The sequence below is a fragment of the Mixophyes fleayi genome, chromosome 7 (genome assembly GCF_038048845.1).
Source record: "Mixophyes fleayi isolate aMixFle1 chromosome 7, aMixFle1.hap1, whole genome shotgun sequence".
Classification (NCBI taxonomy): domain Eukaryota; kingdom Metazoa; phylum Chordata; class Amphibia; order Anura; family Limnodynastidae; genus Mixophyes; species Mixophyes fleayi.
Genome location: NC_134408.1, coordinates 37,680,358 through 37,703,981, shown reverse-complemented (window position 1 = coordinate 37,703,981; position 23,624 = coordinate 37,680,358). Strand labels below are relative to the sequence as shown.

General features: G+C 40.2%; 1 protein-coding gene across 1 annotated transcript in view; it reads left to right on the top strand.

Annotated features, from left to right (window-relative positions):
* Window positions 1-23,624, top strand: part of OTOA (otoancorin) — a 46,122-nt gene that overhangs the window by 4,083 nt on the left and 18,415 nt on the right. Inside the window, exons 3-13 of the mRNA XM_075179687.1 lie at window positions 3,956-4,095; window positions 7,302-7,425; window positions 9,431-9,646; window positions 10,238-10,405; window positions 12,647-12,787; window positions 15,039-15,094; window positions 18,498-18,615; window positions 20,881-20,954; window positions 21,739-21,871; window positions 22,131-22,321; window positions 22,407-22,500. Of these exons, the coding sequence (XP_075035788.1) occupies window positions 3,956-4,095; window positions 7,302-7,425; window positions 9,431-9,646; window positions 10,238-10,405; window positions 12,647-12,787; window positions 15,039-15,094; window positions 18,498-18,615; window positions 20,881-20,954; window positions 21,739-21,871; window positions 22,131-22,321; window positions 22,407-22,500 (1,455 nt within the window). The remainder of the gene's footprint in view (window positions 1-3,955; window positions 4,096-7,301; window positions 7,426-9,430; window positions 9,647-10,237; window positions 10,406-12,646; window positions 12,788-15,038; window positions 15,095-18,497; window positions 18,616-20,880; window positions 20,955-21,738; window positions 21,872-22,130; window positions 22,322-22,406; window positions 22,501-23,624) is intronic.

Here is a 23,624-nt window from a genome sequence, read left to right as displayed (position 1 = left end):
TGGTAATATATGAGATTGTGTTGTGTTATATGTTACACTGTAGGTGAGGTATTCTTGTTAGTCCTAAGAATCCTATTGCTTACTTATGCCAGATGAGAAGTCTATGTGACTTCTAGATCTGTAGAAACCATACATGGACAATTAGATTATCAGGTCCTGTAGACCAGACTATTGTTTAATAGAAGCTATCTTTGTTTACCTAAACCACAGGAGGTCTAGCTAGGTGAGGTATCTCTCTCTGATCCAAATCTAGTCAGGCAAATGTTATGCTTAAAGCAGAATGGAGTGAATATCTAATGTTGCATTAAGCTGTAACCATTTATATAGATTGTAATTATTCTGCCCTGCTAGGACATTGCTATTTACCCACACATTACAGGTGAGAGACTGTAAGTTTGTGCTGTTAGCTACATCTCTAGGCAAACTAGATAAGGGTTCGGAATGTATTCACAAGCCAGACAGGATGGCTCTTTGTGCTTGATTTAATCATCCTTCATTAGGATATGTATTTTCTATTCCTAAACCTTAATATCCTAAAGTTAGGTACACACTACAGAAAACTTCTGACAATGCGATATTTTTAACAATTTTACCCATACTTGCCAACTCTCCCGAAATGTCTAGGAGACTCCCGAAATTCGGGTAGGTCTCCCGGGCTCCAGGGAGAGCAGGCAAATATCCGGCATATGGCAACATGCTCCTTAAAATGACGCGATTTGCGGGGAATCACGTAATTTTGGCCCCGCCCCTGCAACATAACCAGCATTTTGTCGCAGGGTGGAGCCAAAAAGGTGCGAATTACCACGCCCCCCTCCCACCCTCCAACCACGCCCCCCTGCTTGGGATCTCCCGGAATTAGCTTGCCAAAGGTTGGCAAGTATGATTTTACCAACCACTGAAAGTACTGATCAGCATGCCAATTCATGCCCACACACTTACACGATTTTACACAATTTACCTTCAGATCTGTGCATCTGTCGTAACCATCTCCTGAAAAGATCGTGATTGTAAACTCTATGGAGATCTGCCTACACTGCTGGTTGAGAGTTCATACACACTTCAGAATTTGATCGACATCGTTCCATCATTTAAAGAGATTGTTAGTCCGGTTATAAAAACAAATGAAACCATACAATGTGCTTTGCTATTATAAAACATGATCGTGGGAGCGTATAGGCTAATGTAATATTGGACCTAATGGGTTAAGTGTTTAAACACTTAACCTGCGGGGTCCCTACATTGCCACTTTAAATTAACTTTCATAGAAGTCGCGATGACAGTAAACTGTAGTGCCGGACAGGTCTTCATTCAAAATCACATGCAGTCAGCATTCTGCATCATCGATTATGTAGACAGTCGCTTTTCAGGTAAGTATATTAATATTGACATCGCTTTTTAATACTTTTGGCGTTTTTTTGTAGGTTAGGTGGGTGTCGTAATTGTGGTAATCGTGTTAACGATTACCAACGATTTATTTTAGGGGGGGATTATATTTTCTAGAATATCTAAATTCACATTGCTATTATAAGAACATAACATGTATTATGTTCAACTTGCCTTGGCTTGCTATTAAGATTATCATATCAGACAGTAATAACAGATCTACTAACTTAATGAAAACAGAGCAGGGGGCCCAGGAGGCGACGCCGGGTCCTTACCCAAATTTCGGTATGGGTCCCAGCGATGCATTCGTTCACAGCTGTAAATATGCATGCAATTCTGCTATTTGTGCATAATATAAATAACAATATTTATTCATCATAAGACTTACATTGTCAGTTAGCAAAGCAAATAATTTACTTCTCTTCTAAAGGCTTTAGATATTTTTCTCCTAATAGTCTATTAGTATGCCTATTCTCTTCTATTTCGTGTTTCTATAACATAAAAAACAAACTAGATGGTTGATCGAGAATACCTTCGACTCTCAATGCCGCCATGAGCAGAAATGGGAGATGGGCCCTCTTCTAGATGAGTCCTGCTGAGAGAAGGTTATGGAAGGGATTGCCACTAGCTCTACCTCTACAAAACTTAAAGAAATGACTTACAAACTGTATTATAGGTGGAATTATACACCAAACTCTTCAAAATGTTTCCTAAGTCCACTCCGAGCTATTGGCGGAATTGTGGTCAGAGAGGTACGCTTCTCCACATCTGGTGGACCTGTCCCTGCATAATCTCCTTCTGGAACATGGTTCTTTCTGTTCTTAACTCTCAATCGGATCGATCTGACTCAGATCGATCACTGTCCTAGGACCCCTGGACCTTCCTTCTCTCCCGCCATATGCCTGACGAGAGCGCTCCGTCTAATAAATTAATTTCTCATGTCCTCTGCCAAATCCCTAATAGCCAACTGCTGGAAGAACCCTGTCCCTCCTACAGTGTTGGCTCTTAAAAACTATGTCTGGCATATCGCAAGCATGGAATGTATTACTTACTATCTCCACGACAAGAAACATAACTTTGACCTTGTCTGGGCCCCTGCTACCTTAGGGAAGCCGTAATTGCCTGTCTTCCTCTGTTCCGTCCCACACATTGTGAGATTTCATTCCTTTCACAGTTCAGGTTCTTTGGGCACCGTGCTCCCCAGAACTATATAGCACAACGGGTTATCTTTGTTTCTATTATGGGTTGTTGTATACGTGTCTACCTGTGCTTGACGTGTGATTTATGTGAGCTATGTACCTGTTTATTCCCCCATTCCCCATCCCTTCTCACCCCCCATCCCCCCCCCACACTATCCTGTCCCTCTCTCCCCTAGCTTTTCTTTCCCTGCTACATAATGCAAAAAAAAACAAAATGAAAGAAATAATTTGTGTGTTGGTGTTATATTGTTTTTTATTGTACTTGCTTTTATCTGTTTCCTTTCTAAATACTGTATTTATAAAAAAAAAACTAGCTGAGGTGTTATCACAGCGTTTATGATTCCTTCTCTGCGCATTTTTGTCCATCCCCCTGTAAGCACTGCAAACATCAAGAGCTTGGTCAATTTTCTTCTTGTCTGCAAATGAAGATATTGAGAGTGTTTTGTATACAGCTGGTCGAAATATTTGGATACTTGAGGAAGTTGGTTGGACAGTCCTTTGTTAGGCTGGGTACACACTACAGAATGTTACGAACAATGTGTTATTTACAACGATTGTACCAACGACTGGAGAAAAAAAAGTCGCGATCAGCATGCCGATTCATTTACCCTCAGATCTGTGTTCTTCAGCTATCCTAACCATTGGCTGAAAAGATCGTGGCTTTATAAAGCCTATGGAGATCCTGATCGTCAGTGCATACACACTGCAGGATTGGAACAACATTGGAACGTGATTTATAGTTCTGCTGATCAATCAAATGAAACGACGATCGGTACTTTGGAACGACTATTGTTCATCGTTTAAGTATGCACACTAATGCAATATTGGCCCGATCGGTCATTGATCGCTCGATTGACCCAATAGTCGGCTGAAAACCCTGTAGTGTGTACCCAGCCTTAGGCTTGTAGAAGAAGCAGTAGGATGTATGGATCGAGATGAACGTTGAAGATAGCTACTTGCACTTGCATCTTTATGATTTACCGTATTACTTACACTCATAAAGGAGGTTTAATGTCTACAGGGCACCTTATACATACAAGGATGTTTTTGGTTATCAAAGTAGATTTTGGAAATATATACGTCATTTGACAGTATCTGTAAACCTATACTGTAGATAATATTACAAAAAACTGTTTCTATGTCATAGTTGTTACTTAGAAAACATTTTTGGAAATAAAGGGTAACACTATATGAAAAACTTCTCTTAACATGTTTTTCTTCAGTCTAAAAGAAAATACTTCATAACAGTTTTTTTCTATTACAAACAGGTAATTCTTCCTGTTTTTTCTGGTTTTTCACATCTCTAGGTGAGACAATCTTATAATTACGTGTACTTTAGATATAATTTGTTTGATCTTTCATTCTATTCCCAGATTCGGATTTTTATTAGTTATGACAATGCCACAAAGCAGCTTGATACAGTATGTGACATTACACCAGACCTGGCCAAAGCATTCCTGGAACTTATAAACTCGTCAGGGTTCGATATGAGGAACATCTCCACACTGTACAGGTAAGGAAGGCACATTATCATCTGCACCGTTATTATTAAGGGTGGGTTTTTGGCAATTTGTACTTTATATATAGACTTCTGTCATATAAAATCACCCTGAAACTGTAGTGGCCCGCGGTGCTTGGTTTATGGGCGCAAGTGACCTTACTTGTCCATCTATTACATTTTAAGGCTGTGTCCACTACATAGAGGTGCCCCCAGAAAATCATCTTATGTCTGATTTCATAGGTTTATGGAATTCCTGAAAATATACAGTCATGGCCAAAAGTTTTGAGAATGACACAAATATTATTTTTCACAAAGTCTGCTGCCTCAGTTTTAATGATGGCAATTTGCATATACTCCAGAATGTCATGAAGAGTGATCAGATGAATTGCAATTCATTTCAAAGTTCCTCTTTGCCATGACAATGAACTTTATCAAAAAAACAACATTTCCACTGCATTTCAGCCCTGCCACAAAAGGACCAGCTGACATCAGGTCACTGATTCTCTCGATAACACAGGTGAGAGTGTTGACGAGGATAAGACTAGAGATCACTCTGTCATGCTGATTGAGTTAGAATAACAGACTGGAAGCTTTAAAAGGAGGGTGGTGCTTGAAATCATTGTTTTTCCTCTGTTAAACATGGTTACCTACAAGGAAATATGTGCAGTCATCACTGCTTTGCACAAACAGGGCTTCACAGGCAAGGATATTGCTGCTAGTAAGATTGAACCTAAATCAACCATTTATCAGATCATCAAGAACTTCAAGGAGAGAGATTCAATAGTTGTGAAGAAGGCTTCAGGGTGCCCAAAACGTCCAGCAAGCACCAGGACCGTCTCCTAAAGTCGATTCAGCTGCGGGAACGGGGCACTACCAGTGCAGAGCTTGCTCAGGAATGGTAGCAGGCAGGTGTGAGTGCATCTGCACGAACAGTGAGGCAAAGACTTTTGGAAGATGGCCTGGTGTCAAGAAGGCCAGCAAAGAAGTCACTTCTCTCCAGGAAAAGCATTAGGTACAGACTAATATTCTGCAAAAGGTACAGGGATTGGACTGCTGAGGACTGGGGTAAAGTCATTTTCTCTGATTCTCTGATGCATGGTTTTGCATAATTTAAGGCTTAAATTACCAGGAGAGTAAGCAGACACTGAACTGCATTTATTATGTCTTCAAACACACTTTTGCGATACCCGGTAACTGGAATGATATCGCAGTGTGTGACAAAACGACTGTAATAATCCCATCAGAAGATTATCAGGCATGTGGGAGAATGTGAAGATTACTGCTCAGTCACCTCCTGAGCACACTAACAGGCCTCAGTGACGCTGGCAGTGATCCGGTTACTCAGCACGAGCGGCCTACATGTATAGCCAAATTGTGCACCTATCCTGTTTCCGAGTTCTCGGGCCCTAGCAGCAGGATTTGCTTGCATTCTGTAGGCATTTCAATGATTTCCAATGTAGTCATCTATTGAAGCTGTCTGGTGTGAATTATGGTTATCAATTAACTTTTGTTTCTTATCATTTATGCATGCTCTGATATGTTTAGTGGAAAATTACCCCATTCAGGGTTGGCAATTCTTTTTACTGGTGCGGGCGGCACTGTGGAAAGATTGGCTTAGTTTAACTTTGCAAAATATACACTTTGCAGCAAGGCCGTAACTAGGGCTGTGCAAGAGGGGCGGCAGCCCAGGGTGCAAACATGAAGGGGGCGCAGGGAATTCATATTTTACATTAATGTGGTTAAAACTGGCATGGGGGCGTCACATTTCCTTTTTGCCCAAGATGCCAACATTACTAGTTACACAATCAATATATCCAGTATGTATGTATATAGTGCTTTTTTTGAAAGAAAAAAGGTGCCGGAACTCACATCATGTAGTCAATCACTGTACACACACCCACACATGTCAGTTGTGCAACGAAACGTAACGGTCACTGCCCGCAGTAAGCTCTCAGCATGCAACCACACCACCAATCACAAGCTGAGCAGCGCCACAAGCCGAGCAGCGCCATCACAACCAGCACGGACGAAGTACGCATGCATCAAACTCGACACACAAGCAGCCCGCATGCACCGTTTTAATGATTTTGCCTGCGACCTGCTACGCTCGACAGGGTGATTCAAGTCCACGTGGACCAAACATCAAATGTTCAAAAGTTACTTTTAAAAATCCGTCGAAAAAAAGGTACCGTAACCCAGTTCCGGTGAGTGCTATGACAAAAAAATCACTGTGTGTGTGTGTCTCATCCACATGATTACAAAGTCTGGGTGCCTTCTGGGAGGTCACAAAAGGTCACATGGACCTTCTAAGCACAGATGGGTCATGAATTTCTCAATTGCAGTGTGCACCAGTTGCGCATATATAGATGCACTTCACAATGTCTTAGTAAATGACCCGTGGTGTTTTATGCAGGCATCCGTTAAGGAAATTTACTCGCAAAGCGGCTCAGAAATCAAAACTTCTAAATTTTGGGTCCATGGCCAGGAAACTTCCCAGACCTTAATCCCATTGAGAATTTGTGGTCAATCCTCAAGAGGCGGGTGGACAAACAACAACCCACAAATTCTGACAAACTCCAAGCACTGAATAGGCAAGAATGGGCGGCCATCAGTCAGTCAGTATGTGGCCTAGAAGTTGATTGACAGCATGCCAGGGCGAATTGTAGAGGTCTTCAAATAGAAGGGTCAACGCTGCAAATATTGACTCTTTGCATAAACTAATTGCCAATAAAAGCCTTTGACACCTATGAAATGCTTGTAATTTTACTTCAGTATACCATAGCAACATCTGACAAAAAGGTCTAAAACACTGAAGCAGCAAACTTTGTGAAAACCAATATTTGTGTCATTCTCAAAACTTTTGGCCATGACTGTAGTGTCTTCATATTTTACATTCTTCTAGAGGGGGATCCCCGGCACCCGTAATTTTTTCATAATAAATAGATTTCTCTACATTCCTTTCCATAACATCCACTTACAATTCTGTAGGTAAGAATGTCACTGTATTTGAGCTACCGCCAGGCCGTGCATTTCCAACTGTTCCCCTGTGTACTTATAGTGGTTTCAGTTTCCTGTTTAGGATTTCATTCTCAGTGTGGAGGATGAAATTGCATTTGAAATAATTGTATAAAATGATTGCAGAGGCTCTTTGATGTATATCTGAGTATTCTGGTCATGTACGAGTACAACGGTGACTTTTCCTCTCATGTAAATCATAGGCTGGGATTGCTGGTTTGCTTCTATGATGATGTACAAGATCTTGAACCCACCATGGCGAAAGCTTTATTGCATCAGATGATTAAATGCAACCAATTGAGGGGCTTCCACGCTGATGTACAGAAGGTGCGTTTATAGCATTTAGCAAAACTCAAAATTCTTAGGGTTTGCAGCCTGGAAAAGTTACTCATATATAATGGAAAACACACATACAAGTACTAATGTGTAAGTAAGATGTTACACATGTGACAGATTTATGTCTGCAGTGTATTAGGAAATAATCAAATCTGTACATTTTCACTATTTATTAATTACATGCTTAGCAGACTCGAACATGGTTTTAATTCTGGTGCATTTTGTTCCTTTTTAATACTTGATAATTACAAAAAAGACATTTGATTGTTACTCTTCACATTCAGGACCCCTAACCCCACCCAAGGCTTATAGGAATTGCCTATTTTAGGACATGGCAAAGGATTGAGCATACACCCTGAGGGGGGGGGGGGGCGATCGGGACGGAGCAGCCGGGCAGCACACTGTCCCTGCCTGTCACGGCTGGATGGACCTGCACATAGTATGCAGCCGTCGGCAGCCTAAACTGTTAGAAAGGGGCGGGGCCTAAATCGCCCCGGGTACACCAGTTTTCTAGATCCGCCCCTGACCCTGACACCCTGGCTACTCAGGGACCATATAAATCTTGTCTGATTTCAATGCGTAATCACCAATATTTTAAAATAAGTTATAAATGACATTTTACTGCTGGGCAGGTGCAGCAAAACATAGCACATAGTATATATCAGTCCCCATCATAATAGGCCTGATTCAATAAGGAGAGAAAAGCAAAAAAAAAGAGTAAATTTGCTCCTGGACAAACCATGTTACAATGCAAGGGGTACAAATTAGTGTATTATTTTGCACTTAAGGAAAATACTTTTTCATGTAGTACTTACATACTTGATAGCTTTATTTTTCCACTGAAGTCTATGACATGTCCTACCCCAACTATAAATTTGTCCCCACAATTTAAATTTACCTCCCCCCTCCAAAGCAACATTGTTTTGCCAATGAAACAGGCCCTAAATGTTTACTGAGCATGTAATATAATGCATACTTGCCAACTCTCCCGGAATGTCCGGGAGACTTCCGCATTTCGCGTGAGTCTCACGGACTCCCGGGAGAGTGTGGCAAGCTCCCGAATCTGCCCACCTAGGAAGTGGGCAGAATTGGGTCCAAAATGCCGAGATTCACTGGGAATCGCAGTCTTTGGCCCCGCCCCCGCTGTGACACCATTTTGGAGCCCCGTCCCCTGCACGCCCACCTTCCCCGGCAGGCTCCTGGATCATACTTGCCATAAGTTGGCAAGTATGATATAATGTTATTTCTCAGCACAGTTTCCCTCCTGTTCAACAGATATTAACATATAAAGCCCATAAATTAATACTGGAAATGAACTCCAGCATACAGAATAAAAGGAAATGTACTGTTCAGTGCCAATACAGGAACAGAATAATGTTATGGGAGAGAGATATTCTAGGGAAGAAGGAACAGCTAGAGCCTATGTGATTGTGAACGCCAGTTCAGATATTCCTGTCTTTTAAAGTTGTTTTTTGTTTAACTGCCATTTTACAATGCTGTTTGTTTGGGGGCATCCCTTATTCCTGTGTTCATCCCAATTATATCTAAACTCGGTTTTATGTACGGGTACTGTACGGATCAACCTATACCCTTATAAAATGTCCTAGATATCATAGTTCTTCCTTTCAAGAATATTCCTTTACTTTCTCTAAACATCAGTTTATAGATTATATGTTTACTAACCCAGAGATGTGCTGAATGTGGCAGATTGAAAGATAAATATACATAATGCTATCATTTGTGTACTGTACCTGAAGGTGTACTTACCTCCATCCTTGTTCAGTCACCCAGTATGGTAAGACAGCCACCTGCACTGCACCAACATTACTCAGTAAAGATAAATGATCTTTAATTAAGCTTCTGACACCCCTTCATCTGTCAAAAATGGAACGGGGATCCCTTCCCCTAATGGTTGCTATTGGTTATTATTTTATTGCACATAACTAAAAATGAATTTGATTACTGTAATAACAAGATACTAATTGGTTCTTTGCAGCTGAAGTCTCAGCTCCTGCATATTGCTACCTTAAACCAGACTCTGAAGGAGAGCCTGGGATCTCTCTCAGACGCTGTGGTTGGACTGACCATATCCCAGCTTGAATCGTTATCTCCAGAAGCTGTGCAGGGTGCTATGCTAACACTCCAGCAAGTCTCAGGGTGGACTAAAAGCCAGATTATGGTTTTGACAAGGAAGTTTCTCCATTCTGAAAAGGTAATGCTGGTGAATTACACCAACAGTCTGTTGCTAAGAGGGTTATCTAATCTCAGGGGCCCTCACTGTTGTCTGAACTGAGCTACCGGCACAGCACATTGCACAGAAGATCGAGGAGACGGACTCACCGAGGCCAGTAGTATATGAAGTGAATGCAGAACCGGAGGGAGTTGTATTATTTTAATTGTTAGTTAGGTTATGGGGAATACTATAATAAAATTACAAAATATTATTATTAGCCTTTATGCATACTATACACACCCACATACACCACTAAAACACAACATACAAAGATTATGAAATTGTAGATCAGCCAAACGACTGATTCATCTATATAGATCTTTAGATCACACTTGGAGGAGGGGCACCTGGGAAGTAGGAAGGACGGGTGGTAAGTATAAATACATTAAACACAGATTACTATATCAACCACCAAGGCCCCACAAAACACTGAAAGACCCAATGAAATACAGACAGGTTTTATAGATTAGTGTATTTAAGCCAAAAGAAGGGACTGTATTTTCTGCTAATCATGGTCCCCTATGATTATCTAAATGTATTTTATAATTTACTTTTCTGCATTACTTATAGGTTTTAACATTTTACAATATAAGTCAACTCGGAGAATTGGTTTCAGGTGTCAGTGCAAACTCATTTTACGAGATGAGTTTACGGGAGATTTTAATTGCTCTGAAAAGTGGACTTTCCCAGCATGCACCAGGTTTTTCACCGGCACAGCAAGAAAGCATCCTAAGTAAGGTAATATTTGACATGCAGGCCTAGTTAGCCTGAAGACTGCTACAGAATTTTCTTGATTGCCTAAAAAGCTTTGGCGCTCATTAAGCGTTGGACGTATATCTGTTTTTTGTATAAAATACACATTTCCATACTGCACATATGCACCATAAGTGCTTATGCATACGTTCATATCTTACACTTACAGAATGGGGGAGGCAAGGGGCGGGAAAGTGTAGACTGAGTACATTGAGGGCATGTTCACAAGCTAGCTAGCTACTTCTGATTGGCTGATTGTGTCTGACCCCTCCCATTGATTGTACTTAATTCATCTGGGTGCTGCTATATTATATGAAGGCACATCTGACGATTTTTATTACTTGATATTTAGATTTGGACTATGCCATTTGATTTATAAAGGGGAGAGCAACAGGATTTCTAGAGGGGGGGTTTCCACGCCGCCAGAGTGGGCATGAGCAGCATGCAAGGGGTGTGGCTATCATTTTAGACTGTGCAAGGCCACTTTCCAATCCCTCTCTATTCCAAATACAGGGGCAATGCTAAAATTAGGGATGTGCACCGGCCACTTTTGGTGTCTCGTGTTTTGTGTTTTAGATTCAGATTTGCTTGAGGTTTTGGGTTCGGATTTGTTTTGCAAAACACCTGACGAAAGGTTTTGGTTCGGATTTATTATTTTATTTTGAAAAAACTATAAAAAGTGCTAAAAACCAGTTTTGTGGGTTTTTTTTCACTCCTACGCTATTATTAACCTCAATAACATTCATTTCCACTAATTTCCAGTCTATTCTGAACACCTCACAATATTGTTTTTAGGCCAAAAGGTTGCACCGAGGTAGCTTGAGCACATAATGCCAAAAAAAGAGGTACAAGATGGAATTGTTCTGGGACCTCCCTCCCATCCCTCGCGAGATTCGACGCGAGACTTGGACGACAGAGCCTTGTTTTCATTTTTTTGCCCGCCGGAAATATCCGAACAGTGCTCGGATCCCGTTCGGATCCGCACTGTTCGGGTGGGCTCGGATTAGCGGAATCCGAGCCCGCTCATCTCTACTTAAAATCAGTTGCTGCTTGTCTAAATTTTGGAATGTTTTGAAAAAGGATAGGTACTGAAATATGGAAAGCCTAGCAATCAGTGAACACTCTAGGCCTCCCTCCCCCCACAAGCCGTGGGCACTCACACAGGGATAGAACGAATTAGGACAATCTGCGGTCGCATGCAGTAAGGTGGCTGGTCCAGGGGGAAGGCCAGCTCTCAGGAACCATACCATGATCTGGCCAAGATCCTCATCCACTCCACTCCCAAATATTTGCAAGTCTAAATGAGCCCCTTTATGAATACTGATTTTCCTTTCTCGCAGTTAAGTTTGAGTAAGGATTGATGGCTCTGTGAAGCGCACTTTTCAGATAATTACTTTTTTAAGGCTCATAAAACTTTGGAAAAAAGTGTAAAGAAAGTCTGCTATATAATATTATATATTGGTAATTTAGGTATATTTGTTTGATTTTTATTGTTGTAAAAATCTGCTAAAAGTAGAAATATTTTAAATAGCTGAAAACGTTGTTATTGTTATTAAAATGACAGCTCTGTGCAGTATCGCCTAACACAATATTTAGTATCGTCACAAGATTGGAGCCTGTTAATGTGGTGGAAAGATGACTGCACACATAGGCTGATAGACGTTACCTTCCAACCGCATTTACAAACATGCCTAATAAATGGAGGCATCATTATGATCTGATTTTATATTGTGCCTCATAATCGTTTGGGCTCCACATGCTGCGATCTCGCAGTATGTGTGGCATAAATAAATCTCACAGTTGGACCATTTTTGCCTAAACGCATCATTTTATGCGCCACCTGTTTTTTAGGCATAGAAGTATATTTTTCAAAAGGAATTAATGTTTTGTCACTGAGTATTCTGTAGTTTTTTATTATTGCATTTTCACTGAGTGCCTTCAATTAAAATACACACATATATACAGTTTACTTTTTAAAAATGTATAGCACTAAAATCTATGTAAAATCCATGGATACCCTATTGCTTCAACAGATATCATGTCCACAAGATTCAAGAAATTCTACTTTGTGAGACATATTAATAGACTACAGATTATTAACCTGGAAAAATTGTCATAGTGTTCTTTTGCCCGACATTTATTTTTCTCAAGAACAATACCATGAGATAAATTTGACGTATCACAATGACACCAGTCCTATGTCCTTGCTGTTTTTCTTCTAATTAGCTGATGTCTTCTGGAGAATTTCAGACAGTCCTGTCAGACATGAATGGAGCATTCTTTAAAGAAGTGTCTCTCTCACAACTATTAGCACAAGGGGACTTGGATGTCGCCGTCCTAAAGGAGAAAGAGATGAGAAGAAGTCAGGTAATTACGTGTTTAACCCAAATGCCCTTCAGCAATGAGCAAGTGTTCAAGCAGGGATCGGAATCAGAGAGGTTTTGGCGACGTTGAAGTCCCCAGGTAGCTAAGATGAAAAATCTCTTGTAGGACGGATTTATTGTTCTTTTCTGTAACAGAATTCACTAATGTGGTTTTATAGATAAATGTCTTTTTTAAAAAATGTCTATTTTATATCAGTGAAATAATTGCACCATTCTGAGGGGCTTATTTATTGAGGTTGATCTGTTTTATTGACATTTATTGTGGTGATAGAACATTCCTTATGGTCACATTATCTAAAAAAAGTTGCTGGGTCAGCTGAGCGATTCTCAGCCCGGAGCTGTAATCTGTCAGTCCCTGCAGATATGCGCTGGTGTGAGCCGCCTAGCCCCGTCCTGTAGGTGAAGAACAAGTGAGATCTACTTTTCACTGTTACATTTATTTAATAACTACAGTTTTGATCTTTTTGTTTTAGCTATACAGGGAATACCACTTGTCTAATTCAGGTGTAATGGCTCCTAAATACATGTCATAGGGGTGCAGGCAGAGGTTATTTCTTGGCTGTTTAATATGTGGGAGAAGTAAAAAAAAAAAAGCACAAGAACCTACAGAATAAGGCTGTAGGGTGGCTTGGCGGCACTATGCCCCCAGTGCTGGACAGAGCAGAGGTAATTTGGGATGGATAAAAAATTCACTTTGCAGCGCAGAGAGAGTTTTGGACATGTTGTTTGTCCAAGTGTACCTAGATTTCCACCAGCACAGATAGATTCACGGAAGAAGATGGGAACAATTAAGGAGGCAAAGCAGTTGGCACAGGCAGAGTGGAGGAATTGGGTTGAGTGACAGCACTCCACGCAAAATCAGGAATAGGCACACCAGTCAGCCATGGTATCCAGTGCAGTACAGGAATTAGATTTAATTTACAGTTAGAGATTGAAAGATGAAGATATAAGATAAAAGACTTAGCCTCCCTGCCGGTTATAGCATCTGTGTTCTGCACAATTGCTGACTAGCTCTGTCCTCTTCTGTCCTGTGGATTTGACCTGATTCCTGTTGTGACCTTTGGCTTTGACTTTGAACCCGCTTGAACGCTGATTGCCCCTGACTTCTGCCTGTTTACTGGATTGCTACCTGTCCTGACCTCTGGCCTGCTTCTTGGTTATCCAACTCGCTACGGACCCACGACCCTTGGACTGTCTTTGGTATCAGCCCTCTGTATTCCAGTTATCCTCCATCCTGCGCTACAATTATACTGACCCTAGACTCAAGTCCTGGGGGCATCCGAGTATCTCCGAACAAGTTCAGTTCTACTGCTATAGGTGAAGACCTCTATTAGCCTGGTTCTAAAAGCTTATCAGGCAGCTGTTAGCCTAACAGTATGCATATAATATGCAGCCATCTGCTGCCTGGTCACTTCAGTTTAAAGTAATGCTTCACTGGACCAACAACAGGCTCCTCTGTTCGATGTCCAAATCAATATCCAAATAAAATAGCTATGAACCAGGTAACACACAGACAGCCATATACTCCTCAGAAGTTCATATGAGCCGTTTAATGAACAACAAGTGGGTTTCCATGATGCCATGTAATAAACCCACTTAATGTTTATTGAAACAGGTTGTGTATTGAAAATGTATTTACTATAAAGATCAATTATTCTTTTAATGTTTATGGCTGCTCAAGACGCAGGCAGTCACTGTGTAACTATAAAACAAATCTAGTGCAGAATCCTGTGCTATTTTATTTGGATAAATGAAAATGGACACATTATGCTGTTTGTAAAATCTAGGACAATGTTTCTCTTTGTTGAATAGTATTGGTGCAGAAAACCAGGTTAATATTACCGTAATAACATTAATAGTTTTTACGCTGCGGTACTTCAGGGGGAATTGAATTCCCCCCCAAAGGAGTCGAACATAAATTGGGAGATTATTGCTGGATATAAATAAAATATTTTATAGATATGTAATATAAGATGTATATAAATGTATTTATCTTATTCAATGCGATCTCAGTGCTGACAGTGGGATACACTTTTACTATGGAAATAATGAGTGTGGTTTATAGACCCCCTTTTATGTGGCTCCCTGTCTGCTTCATGTATTACATGGAAAACTTGTTCTCATTCAAGCAGCTAAGCAGTGCAATTTAATTTTGCACATATTAAAAACGTATTTTATTTATAAAAAAAATATATGATTTTCTATAAAGTAACTTGGTGTCCTTTCTGTTTCAGGCTCTTCTTCTGTTTGATATGCTTTCTTCTAAGACATCCTTGGTGGATCTGCTGAGGTAACGTAACACATTTCATGAATATTTCACTGGTTTGTTTATGTAGATCCGTATTAATGTAATGTATAAATAGTTTATTCCTAGTAAACGGTTTAAATGACCCTTTGGTAAGTTCTTTATTCGCACTTCAAGCAAACACAACAGTCACAAGAAATGTTTTGCAGTCCGTAAATAACCTCCTAATGCTTCCTTTTAGTGTCGGAAGTATCTGTATGACCCAATCTGAACACTTATATTGAAGGAGTTGTCCACTTAGGGACAACCAGCTGTATGTATTAACTCCCTTATCTAGAATATTTGTCGTTTTTATGATGTGACCTCTACGGTTATATTATAGAAGCCTTGATAAAGCGAAATGCGTGTTGGAGTGTAAACTGAGTAAACCCCAAGGTTATCAAATGTATCTGTCTATTTTGGTGAAATGTAGTACCCAGGCACTTAGAAAATGAAGAAGTACTGGGATTAGAATGTGATCTAGTGACCTTGAGAGATAAAATAGATAGATGAACATTGATAACATACCAAGAAATTAAATGGCATAATATATGTAGAATCGGGAACCTAAGAATATGGCTGATTAGATATCCAAATGAGATATCCATTTGATGTCACTCTTAGAATATGAAGACTTTCGAGTGTGATGCATTAGTATAATAATAATAATAATAATAATAATAAGCATATATAGCCACAGAGTAAATATGTAGGGCATGATTCATCGATCTGCAAAATCACTCTGCGCATGTCCAGAACCGGATCATACACCACAGAACACAGTCACATTCAATACATCTGCGAGCATAAATGACACTTACTACAGGCTATGATTTTAGGGAGGGAACAGGTTGGGGAAGAGGCGTTTGCCTGTAGTCATTGTACAGTCAGGGTGTGCCAATCTCAAGAGTCTGATTCAAGCTCTGGGCATCATTCAGCTACTAGTATTTCAGCCGTATCCCTTGCTCCAGCTACAGGTCTAGTCTAAGTGCTAATTACTAGTGATGACGGCTGTGTATACATGTTATTACATGTGTATACATGCTATTACATGTGTTTGCAATCAGGAGCAACTGTAAAAATGTATTTTATGTACAGTAAATATTCATAACATACTAATAAATTTATTTCATTCTTTTGCAATTTTGCTATTTATTTCATTCTGTGCATTTTTTTTGCGATTTTATATTGCACATACATATTTGTCGTATTCTGCAGTGTCTTCTCTAGTAGAGCAGAGCAGACCTATACCCGTATTCATCACCACACGTATCTTCACATCTGCTCCTTGTTGAATTCGGGCGTATGTATACCCGATTTACGTGCGTATTAAAACAAGGCCGGTGTTAGTCTTCACAAGCCAGGTGACTTTGATAAATCTAGGAGTTTTCTCTGACAACCTGGTGATCAGTAAGTCAGATTAATGTAGTGTCTGTGGTGTGCCCAGCACCCATGATAACTCCAGCACCCGGAGTGGAAGAAAGCCTTCTGGGCTTAAGAGCTGTTTGCACGTACAAGTCAAATCAGGACCAGTGGTGGATCCAGGGGGGGCGATCGGGGCACTCGCCCCTCCTGGCAGCAGTGGCAGCTCACTATATTGATATCCTGTCACAATCAGCGCGGCCGAGCTGCATTATCTGCTTACCTGTCAGCCAGCAGGAACATCAGTATAGTGAGCTGCCGCTGGAAGCCCCATACTTCTATTAGGAAAAAAGTGGGCAGGAGACAAATTCTTCCACCCAAAAAAATTCTAGGTCTGCCCCTGATCAGAACATGCCACCAAGCAGCAGACCCCGGAAGCCTATACTTCATGGCAAGTTGTTTGAAGCGAGAGGCTTTTAGAGCAAACCCTATATGACCATGTCTTTCTGGGGTTTGTACCAAGGTTGCTGCAAAGTGTGACAATTTCTGGAGCAGGGAAGTCCTTACTAATGCAATTTAATATATAAAAAGGTGCTACACTTCTATGACTGGCTATGTAATATACTCCCTGGAATAGAAAAAAAGACATCCTCTTGTCATTGAAGATGCATATGCACAAATCAATTTACATAAGCACTAAGAACTTATTTTTTTAATTCCAGGTACTTGAATACATAGCAAGTGTTGCACAGTGTACTAAACATATATTTTTGTATTATGCTTAGTATGTTGTTAGTGCTTAAAGGGTGCTCCTGCACTTTTGTTTATGTTTTTATAGTCATAACAGTGTAGTTCTTTTTCATGCATTTCATAAATTAGGGTGTACAGAACAAACCTTCCTGTTTCAAGCCTGAGTAATATCACTGGTTCCTATTCAATGAATAGGCTGCATTTTTATGAATATTGGTCCAGCCCACCAAATTACTGGCTCCATTGTTTGTAGGTAAAAGATGAACAGATGTTAAAGACTCATTTTATGGACTGTTACTTAAGACCTTAAATATTGCAGTTTAACTAAGACTCTGTCATTACATTGAAGCAAGACCTTGGAAAATAGAAATCTCTTTTGATGTGCAGAGATTATCCTAAATAAGTTTGCACCTTGGCTGACGTTATAGAATTTTATGGTGAAGGAGGTGGGAGGAATTAGAGGTGTCAGGTAAAACACAGCCATTGCCCAGGGCCAGGTCTCAATAAAACAGTGTAATAGTGAGGGGCGTATCAATGTGTGCCTACACAAAGGTGCCTGATTTATAGTTGATTGCTAAATTGTATCCACAAAATCAGAGCCGGATTTAGACCTCATGGGGCCCTAGGCAAGATACTGGTTTGGGGCCCCCTCCCTGAAAAAATTCATAGCACTATAGTTTTTTAGCATAACATATACCCCTATTCAGGGGCTGGCTGCAGACTTTAGCCCGGGGGGGGGGGCAAGCATATAGCACTGGCCCATAAGTAGCGGCCCATTTTTAAAGGGTGGTCTTACCGCCGGTCCTGGGAGGGTCTTCAGGGGATTGCTGGGCCCTAGGCAATTGCCTTGGTTGCCTAGTGGTAAATCCGGCCCTGCACAAAATACACAAAAGTAGTTGCAAAAATATACTTAGATGCAAATCTTATGATATGTACAACTTCTGTTAATAGAGCATCAAGTACACTTACACCAGGCCTATGGAACGTGCAAAGGTACGCTGCCTGATAAAAAGATTAGTCCAAATTGTATCCATCATAAAAGGTTAAGACAACATTTTTTTTCACATTTGGTTTGAAAACCAGCGGTTTGCTATAAACCATATGTGGTTTGAGTCTTTTAAGACTACAGCATATCTAATTAATTATTATTAATCTGGATGCAGATTAATAAACATTGATTGCATAATAAACTGCACTTTGATATGTGATTGATAAGTATATGTAGTATGGCATCAGAGGTTCTTCTGCCCTTTTGCTCTTGATAGTCAAGGGTGGATTTAACCCTGTTCTTTTCTAGTACAGGACAATTGGTTAAAGGGATGACATGTGAGCAGATTGACGGCATGAGCAAGCCCAGCTTCCTTAACCACTACAAGCTCTTTGAGAAGAATCTCCGGTTACTTTCTCCACACCAGGTACAATCTGTATTTACACCTAACTGTGGGCTGGGCCTTTCATGTGGTACTAGTTCATGGACTACAAACAGATCACACTACACACCGTAACACAGTCATACACTTCAGAAGCTAGAGATAGGCTGTAAAAGCCTTGAGGAAAATAAAGCAAAGTTAAACAGATGTGTTGACCACCCAGGATTTATTCAGCTGTGATGAGATCTCCAGCATCCAGCATGACTGCTTACTCCATATTGGGCTAAATATTTCCCACCCATCTAATACTATTTAGAGCAAAAACAGTCAATGAAGCCCTTATATGTTCTCCGCCTCTAACACATGGCCGAAATTCAATATTTACACATCAGACCTGTACTCCTCAGTCGGAATACAACTCTTCTGCTGTCAGAAAGCTAATAGTTCACCCAGAGATTCTAAATAAAAACATTGTTTTGTGTTGCTTGCAAGAAACAGATAATTATTACTATTTTCATCATAGATGTGTAAGGCACCACAGTGCTCGGTACAGTAGGGAAAACAGGACATACATAAAACAGGGACATACATAATACAAAGACATACAAGGCAGACAAAATAAATGTGGACAGGAAAACAAAGGGTATGGAGGACCCTGCTCATTAGAGAGCTTACATTCTAAGTGGAAGAGGGCACAGCTGAAACAAGAGGAGCGAGTGTGGCTCAAAGTGGAGATTGGGACAGCTGTGAGGGTGTATCAGTGTAACTAGTATCAGCAGGTATAAGGTAAGCTTTATAAAAGAGATGGGTTTTAACAGAATCTCTAAAGATTTGAAGGCTGTGGGGAAGCCTGATTGGGCGTGGTAGGGAATTCAATAAGCCGGAGCAGCACGGGAGAAGTCTTGTAGGCGGGAGTGAGAGGTGGTTACAAAAGACGAGACAAAGCACAGGTCAAAGGTAGATCTAATAGGGGGACGGGAGAGTATTTTGATATGAGTTTTGAGATGTATGAGGGGGTGTGTTGTTGAGGGCTTTGTAGGTAAGGGCGAGTAGTTTGAATTTGACTCTGGAGGACACAGGGAGCCAGTGTAGGGATTTGCAAAGTGGTGCAGCAGATGTGGTGCAGTGAAAAAGGAAGATCTGTCTTGCAGCAGCATTTAGGATGGATTGAAGTGAGGATATATGGGTGTTGGGAATCCCAGATAGCAGGAGATTGCAGTAGTCAAGACGGGAGATGATGAGAGAATGGATAAGAGTTTTGGTAGCATGTTGAGTAAGAAAGGAGCATATTCTGTCAATGTTTTTAAGGTGGAATTGGCAGGACTGGGAAAGAGTCTGGATGGAAGGAATAAAGCTGATGTGAGTTCTCTGTACAGCGCTGTGGAATTACTGGCACTATATAAATAGATGAAGATGATGAGGGAAAAGTCCAGAATGACACCAAGTCAGCGGGCTTGGGAGACTGAGGATATTGTGGCGTTATTAACAGTGAGGGAGATTTGAGGACAGGTGGTGATGCTGGCAGAAGGGGAGAAAATAAGCTCTGTTTTGGATATGATGAGCTTTAGGTAGTGTTGGGACATCAATGTGGAGGTAGCTGAAAGACAGTTGGTTGCACAAGATAGTACAGAAGGAGAGAGGACAGGGGAAGAGATATAGATGTGGGCATCATCAGTGTAGAGGTGGTACTAGAGGCCGAAGAGAAGAGGTTTACAATGAAAAAAGTAAAGGGCCAAGAACAGAGCCTTGTGGGACCCCAACAGATAGTGGGAGTGGAGGGGAGGATGTACCAGAGGTAGAAACACTAAAGGAGCAGTTCAATAGGTAGGAAGTGTACCAGGAAAGGACTGTGTCATGAAGGGCAATGGAGTGAAGAGTGTGTAAGAGAAGAGGGTGATAAACACTGTCAAAAGCAGCAGAGAGGTCCAGGAGAATGGGTATGGAGAAATGACCATTGGGGGTATATTTACTAAACTTCAGGTTTGAAAAAGTGGAGATGTTGCCTATAGCAACCAATCTTATTCTAGTTATCATTAATTTAGTGCATTCTACAAAATGGCAGATAGAATCTGATTGGTTGCTATAGGCAACGTCTCCACATTTTCAAACCCGTAGTTTCGTAAGTATACCTCTTAGACTTTGCAGTAAGTAGATCATCGATCACTTTTGTGAAAGCAGTTTCAGTGGACAGCTGTGGAATCCACATGGTTGATGGAGGCCATTTGTGTTTGCCAGGCTTGTAGAAACTTTTCACACATACTTACATTGCTTCTGTGTGTTTTTATTTCATACATTTTGTCTGACTTCCAGATACATTGTCTGGCGTGGAAATATTGGAGGGTTTCCCAAGCAACCATCCGACCGTTCCTGCTAGCTGTTCTTCCGTAAGTTTTCAACTTCAAAGGATTTTGAAAAAAATATAGTTTTTAAATGGAACATTGCAGCTTATGCAAATGAGGAATCTGGGAGCATCACAATTCATCCCTAGGCAAGAAACATCCTACTTCTTTGATCGTTATTGCAATGAAATTAATTATATCGCCATCACCAGGGTCATGAAGTCTCTGCAGTGATGCCACATATGAGAGCAGAATAGGAGAAGATAGGGTTTGTTCTGTGCTGAAGTATAAAATGAGAAAGTGATAGGACTGTGAGATTTAACATGAGCAGTATTACAAGACCAGTGATTACCAGGGGGTAAATGTATCAGATCTTCTAAAAGGAAAAAGTAGAAGTGTTGCCCATAGTGACCAATCAGATTGTAGCTATCATTTATCTAGTACAGTCTACAAAATGATAGCTAGAGTCTGATTGGTTGCTGTGGGCAACACCTCCATTTTTCCTTTATAAAATACATGTATCCCATGGTAATAATTAATCACATGCCACTATTGTATTTTAATTTTGACTGCAGATTAAAGGAGAAGGAAAGAATGAAAATAACACGTAACTGTCTAATTTAGGAACCAAGCGCAGATATTGGTTTATATAATCCCTCTATAGCCTAGGTGGCTTGGACAATTGCCCTTTGGCCCTAAATCTTTCAAATGGTTATTAGCAATGAATATCATAAACACATTTTCTGAAACATAACAGATTGCATTTGTTTAGTAATTAGTTTAGTCATTTAAATAGCAATTTGTAAATCACTTACTTTTTAACTTTCAGGACAGAATATTTTGCATCTCAACCTCCTCCTTGCAAACTGCTGTTAATTAGCCTCAGGAAGATGGATCTTAACTATTTGCTGTTACAAGCAAGCAAAAAGGAGTTTGTAATTAACAAAGTGAATCAGTGCCTGGTAAGGATTCTTACACTGCAAATCCACAGGGAGCTTAGACAGCCCAATGCATAATTAAAGATCATTTTGAGAATAGATTTTGTCTCTCAGTGAAGTTTTTCGGAATCTATTCTCATTTCACAAACACTGTATATTTTTTGTATGTAAAAGTCCACCCACGTATACTGTGTAGTATGAGTGACTGCTTCTAATCTGGGTCTGTCATGATATCGCAAGGTTAGCAGTGCATGCAGAAATCATGGAGCCTTCTGTCTTTCAGAATAATTCTATTGCTGATGTCTATCAGCTAGATATACTTGGGAACCTCATCTGTCACTTGTCCCCAAGCATCATACGGAGTGGGATATCAAGAAATGTAATTGCAGTAGCACTAAATCAGTTAAAGTCCTGCTCAAGCCTCAGCAATGAGCAAAATCAAGAAATTAAATACAGAATCCTGGAGCATTATGGGTACGCAAGATTCTATCACCTTGTCAGTTGCTTATCTAGAAACCCCTGTCTCTCTGTGTTACCTGTCTGTCTGTGTTTTGTGTAGGAGCCCATTAAACTGGACATCTGAAACACTGCAGGACATGGCACCATTTTGGAATCTTCTATCAAAAGAGAAGATTGTGATTGTAATACAGAAGGTATCACTGTTAGTGATTGGGTTGTAAAAAGTAATATGGGCATCAGTGCCAGCAGAATAGGATGGGCGCCAAATAACACTGGTCCACCAACTTTTAGAATTGTATATTTTATGATGGGCATAAATGTAAACTCTTTTGATAAGTAAGTTTTACCTATTCCTTATTATTGATTAATTCATACTTACCAAACCTGAGACATGGAGAATTGGGGCATATATATATATATATATATATATATATATATATATATATAATTATGTATATGTGTGTGTGTATATATATATATATATGTATTGTAACAAAGGAGGCATTTAGCTGGCAATATGCAGAGAAAGCAGGGAAGTAGAGTAAAACATTGGCACAGTTATGTACCTAGGTGGAGATTAAACCAGGTAAAAACATATGTGTAGTTTAAAATTGCTTTACTTACATAATTTAAAAGCTGCTTCCTCTCAGCAAACAGACAGGGTGGGTCTGATAGTCTAAACAGAGCCAGGGATGGGCGTTTCCTTTTAAAGAGAAGGTGGGTGTGTCACCTGTCCATCAAGCTAGGCCTGTGGGAGGAGTGTCAGGTATAAAACCCTGCTTGTTTCATTGTTCAGGGAGATCAACGCTGGGCTAGCTGGCTGATCTGGACAGAGAGCTGGACTATGTATAGTAAGCGTTCAGGGTCTCCATAATTGCTGTGCAAGTATACGGTGTCAAAACATTATTACCATCCTGAAAATAAAGAACCATAAAAAGGAAGAAGTTGTACGCGTGTGCTTCTGCAGTAGCGGGCTCTTGCCACAGTATATATATATATATATATATATATATATATATATATATATATATATATATATATATGTATATGTATGTATGTGTGTATGTATGTATGTGTGAGTATATATATATATATATATATATATATATATATATATATGTGTGTGTGTGTTTGTGTATATGTATGTATATATAGACCATTAACTGTAATGATAAGCAATTTGTGGCTGTCCAGAAGGTGAGGGGAAATGTTCTAAATTACGGTTTGTATACACCACTGCTTTTTCGGTGGTTTTGTTGGCGGTTTTCAATCAAGTTTACTAAAGTCAAGTGAATGAAATATTCCTAACCACTGGTGA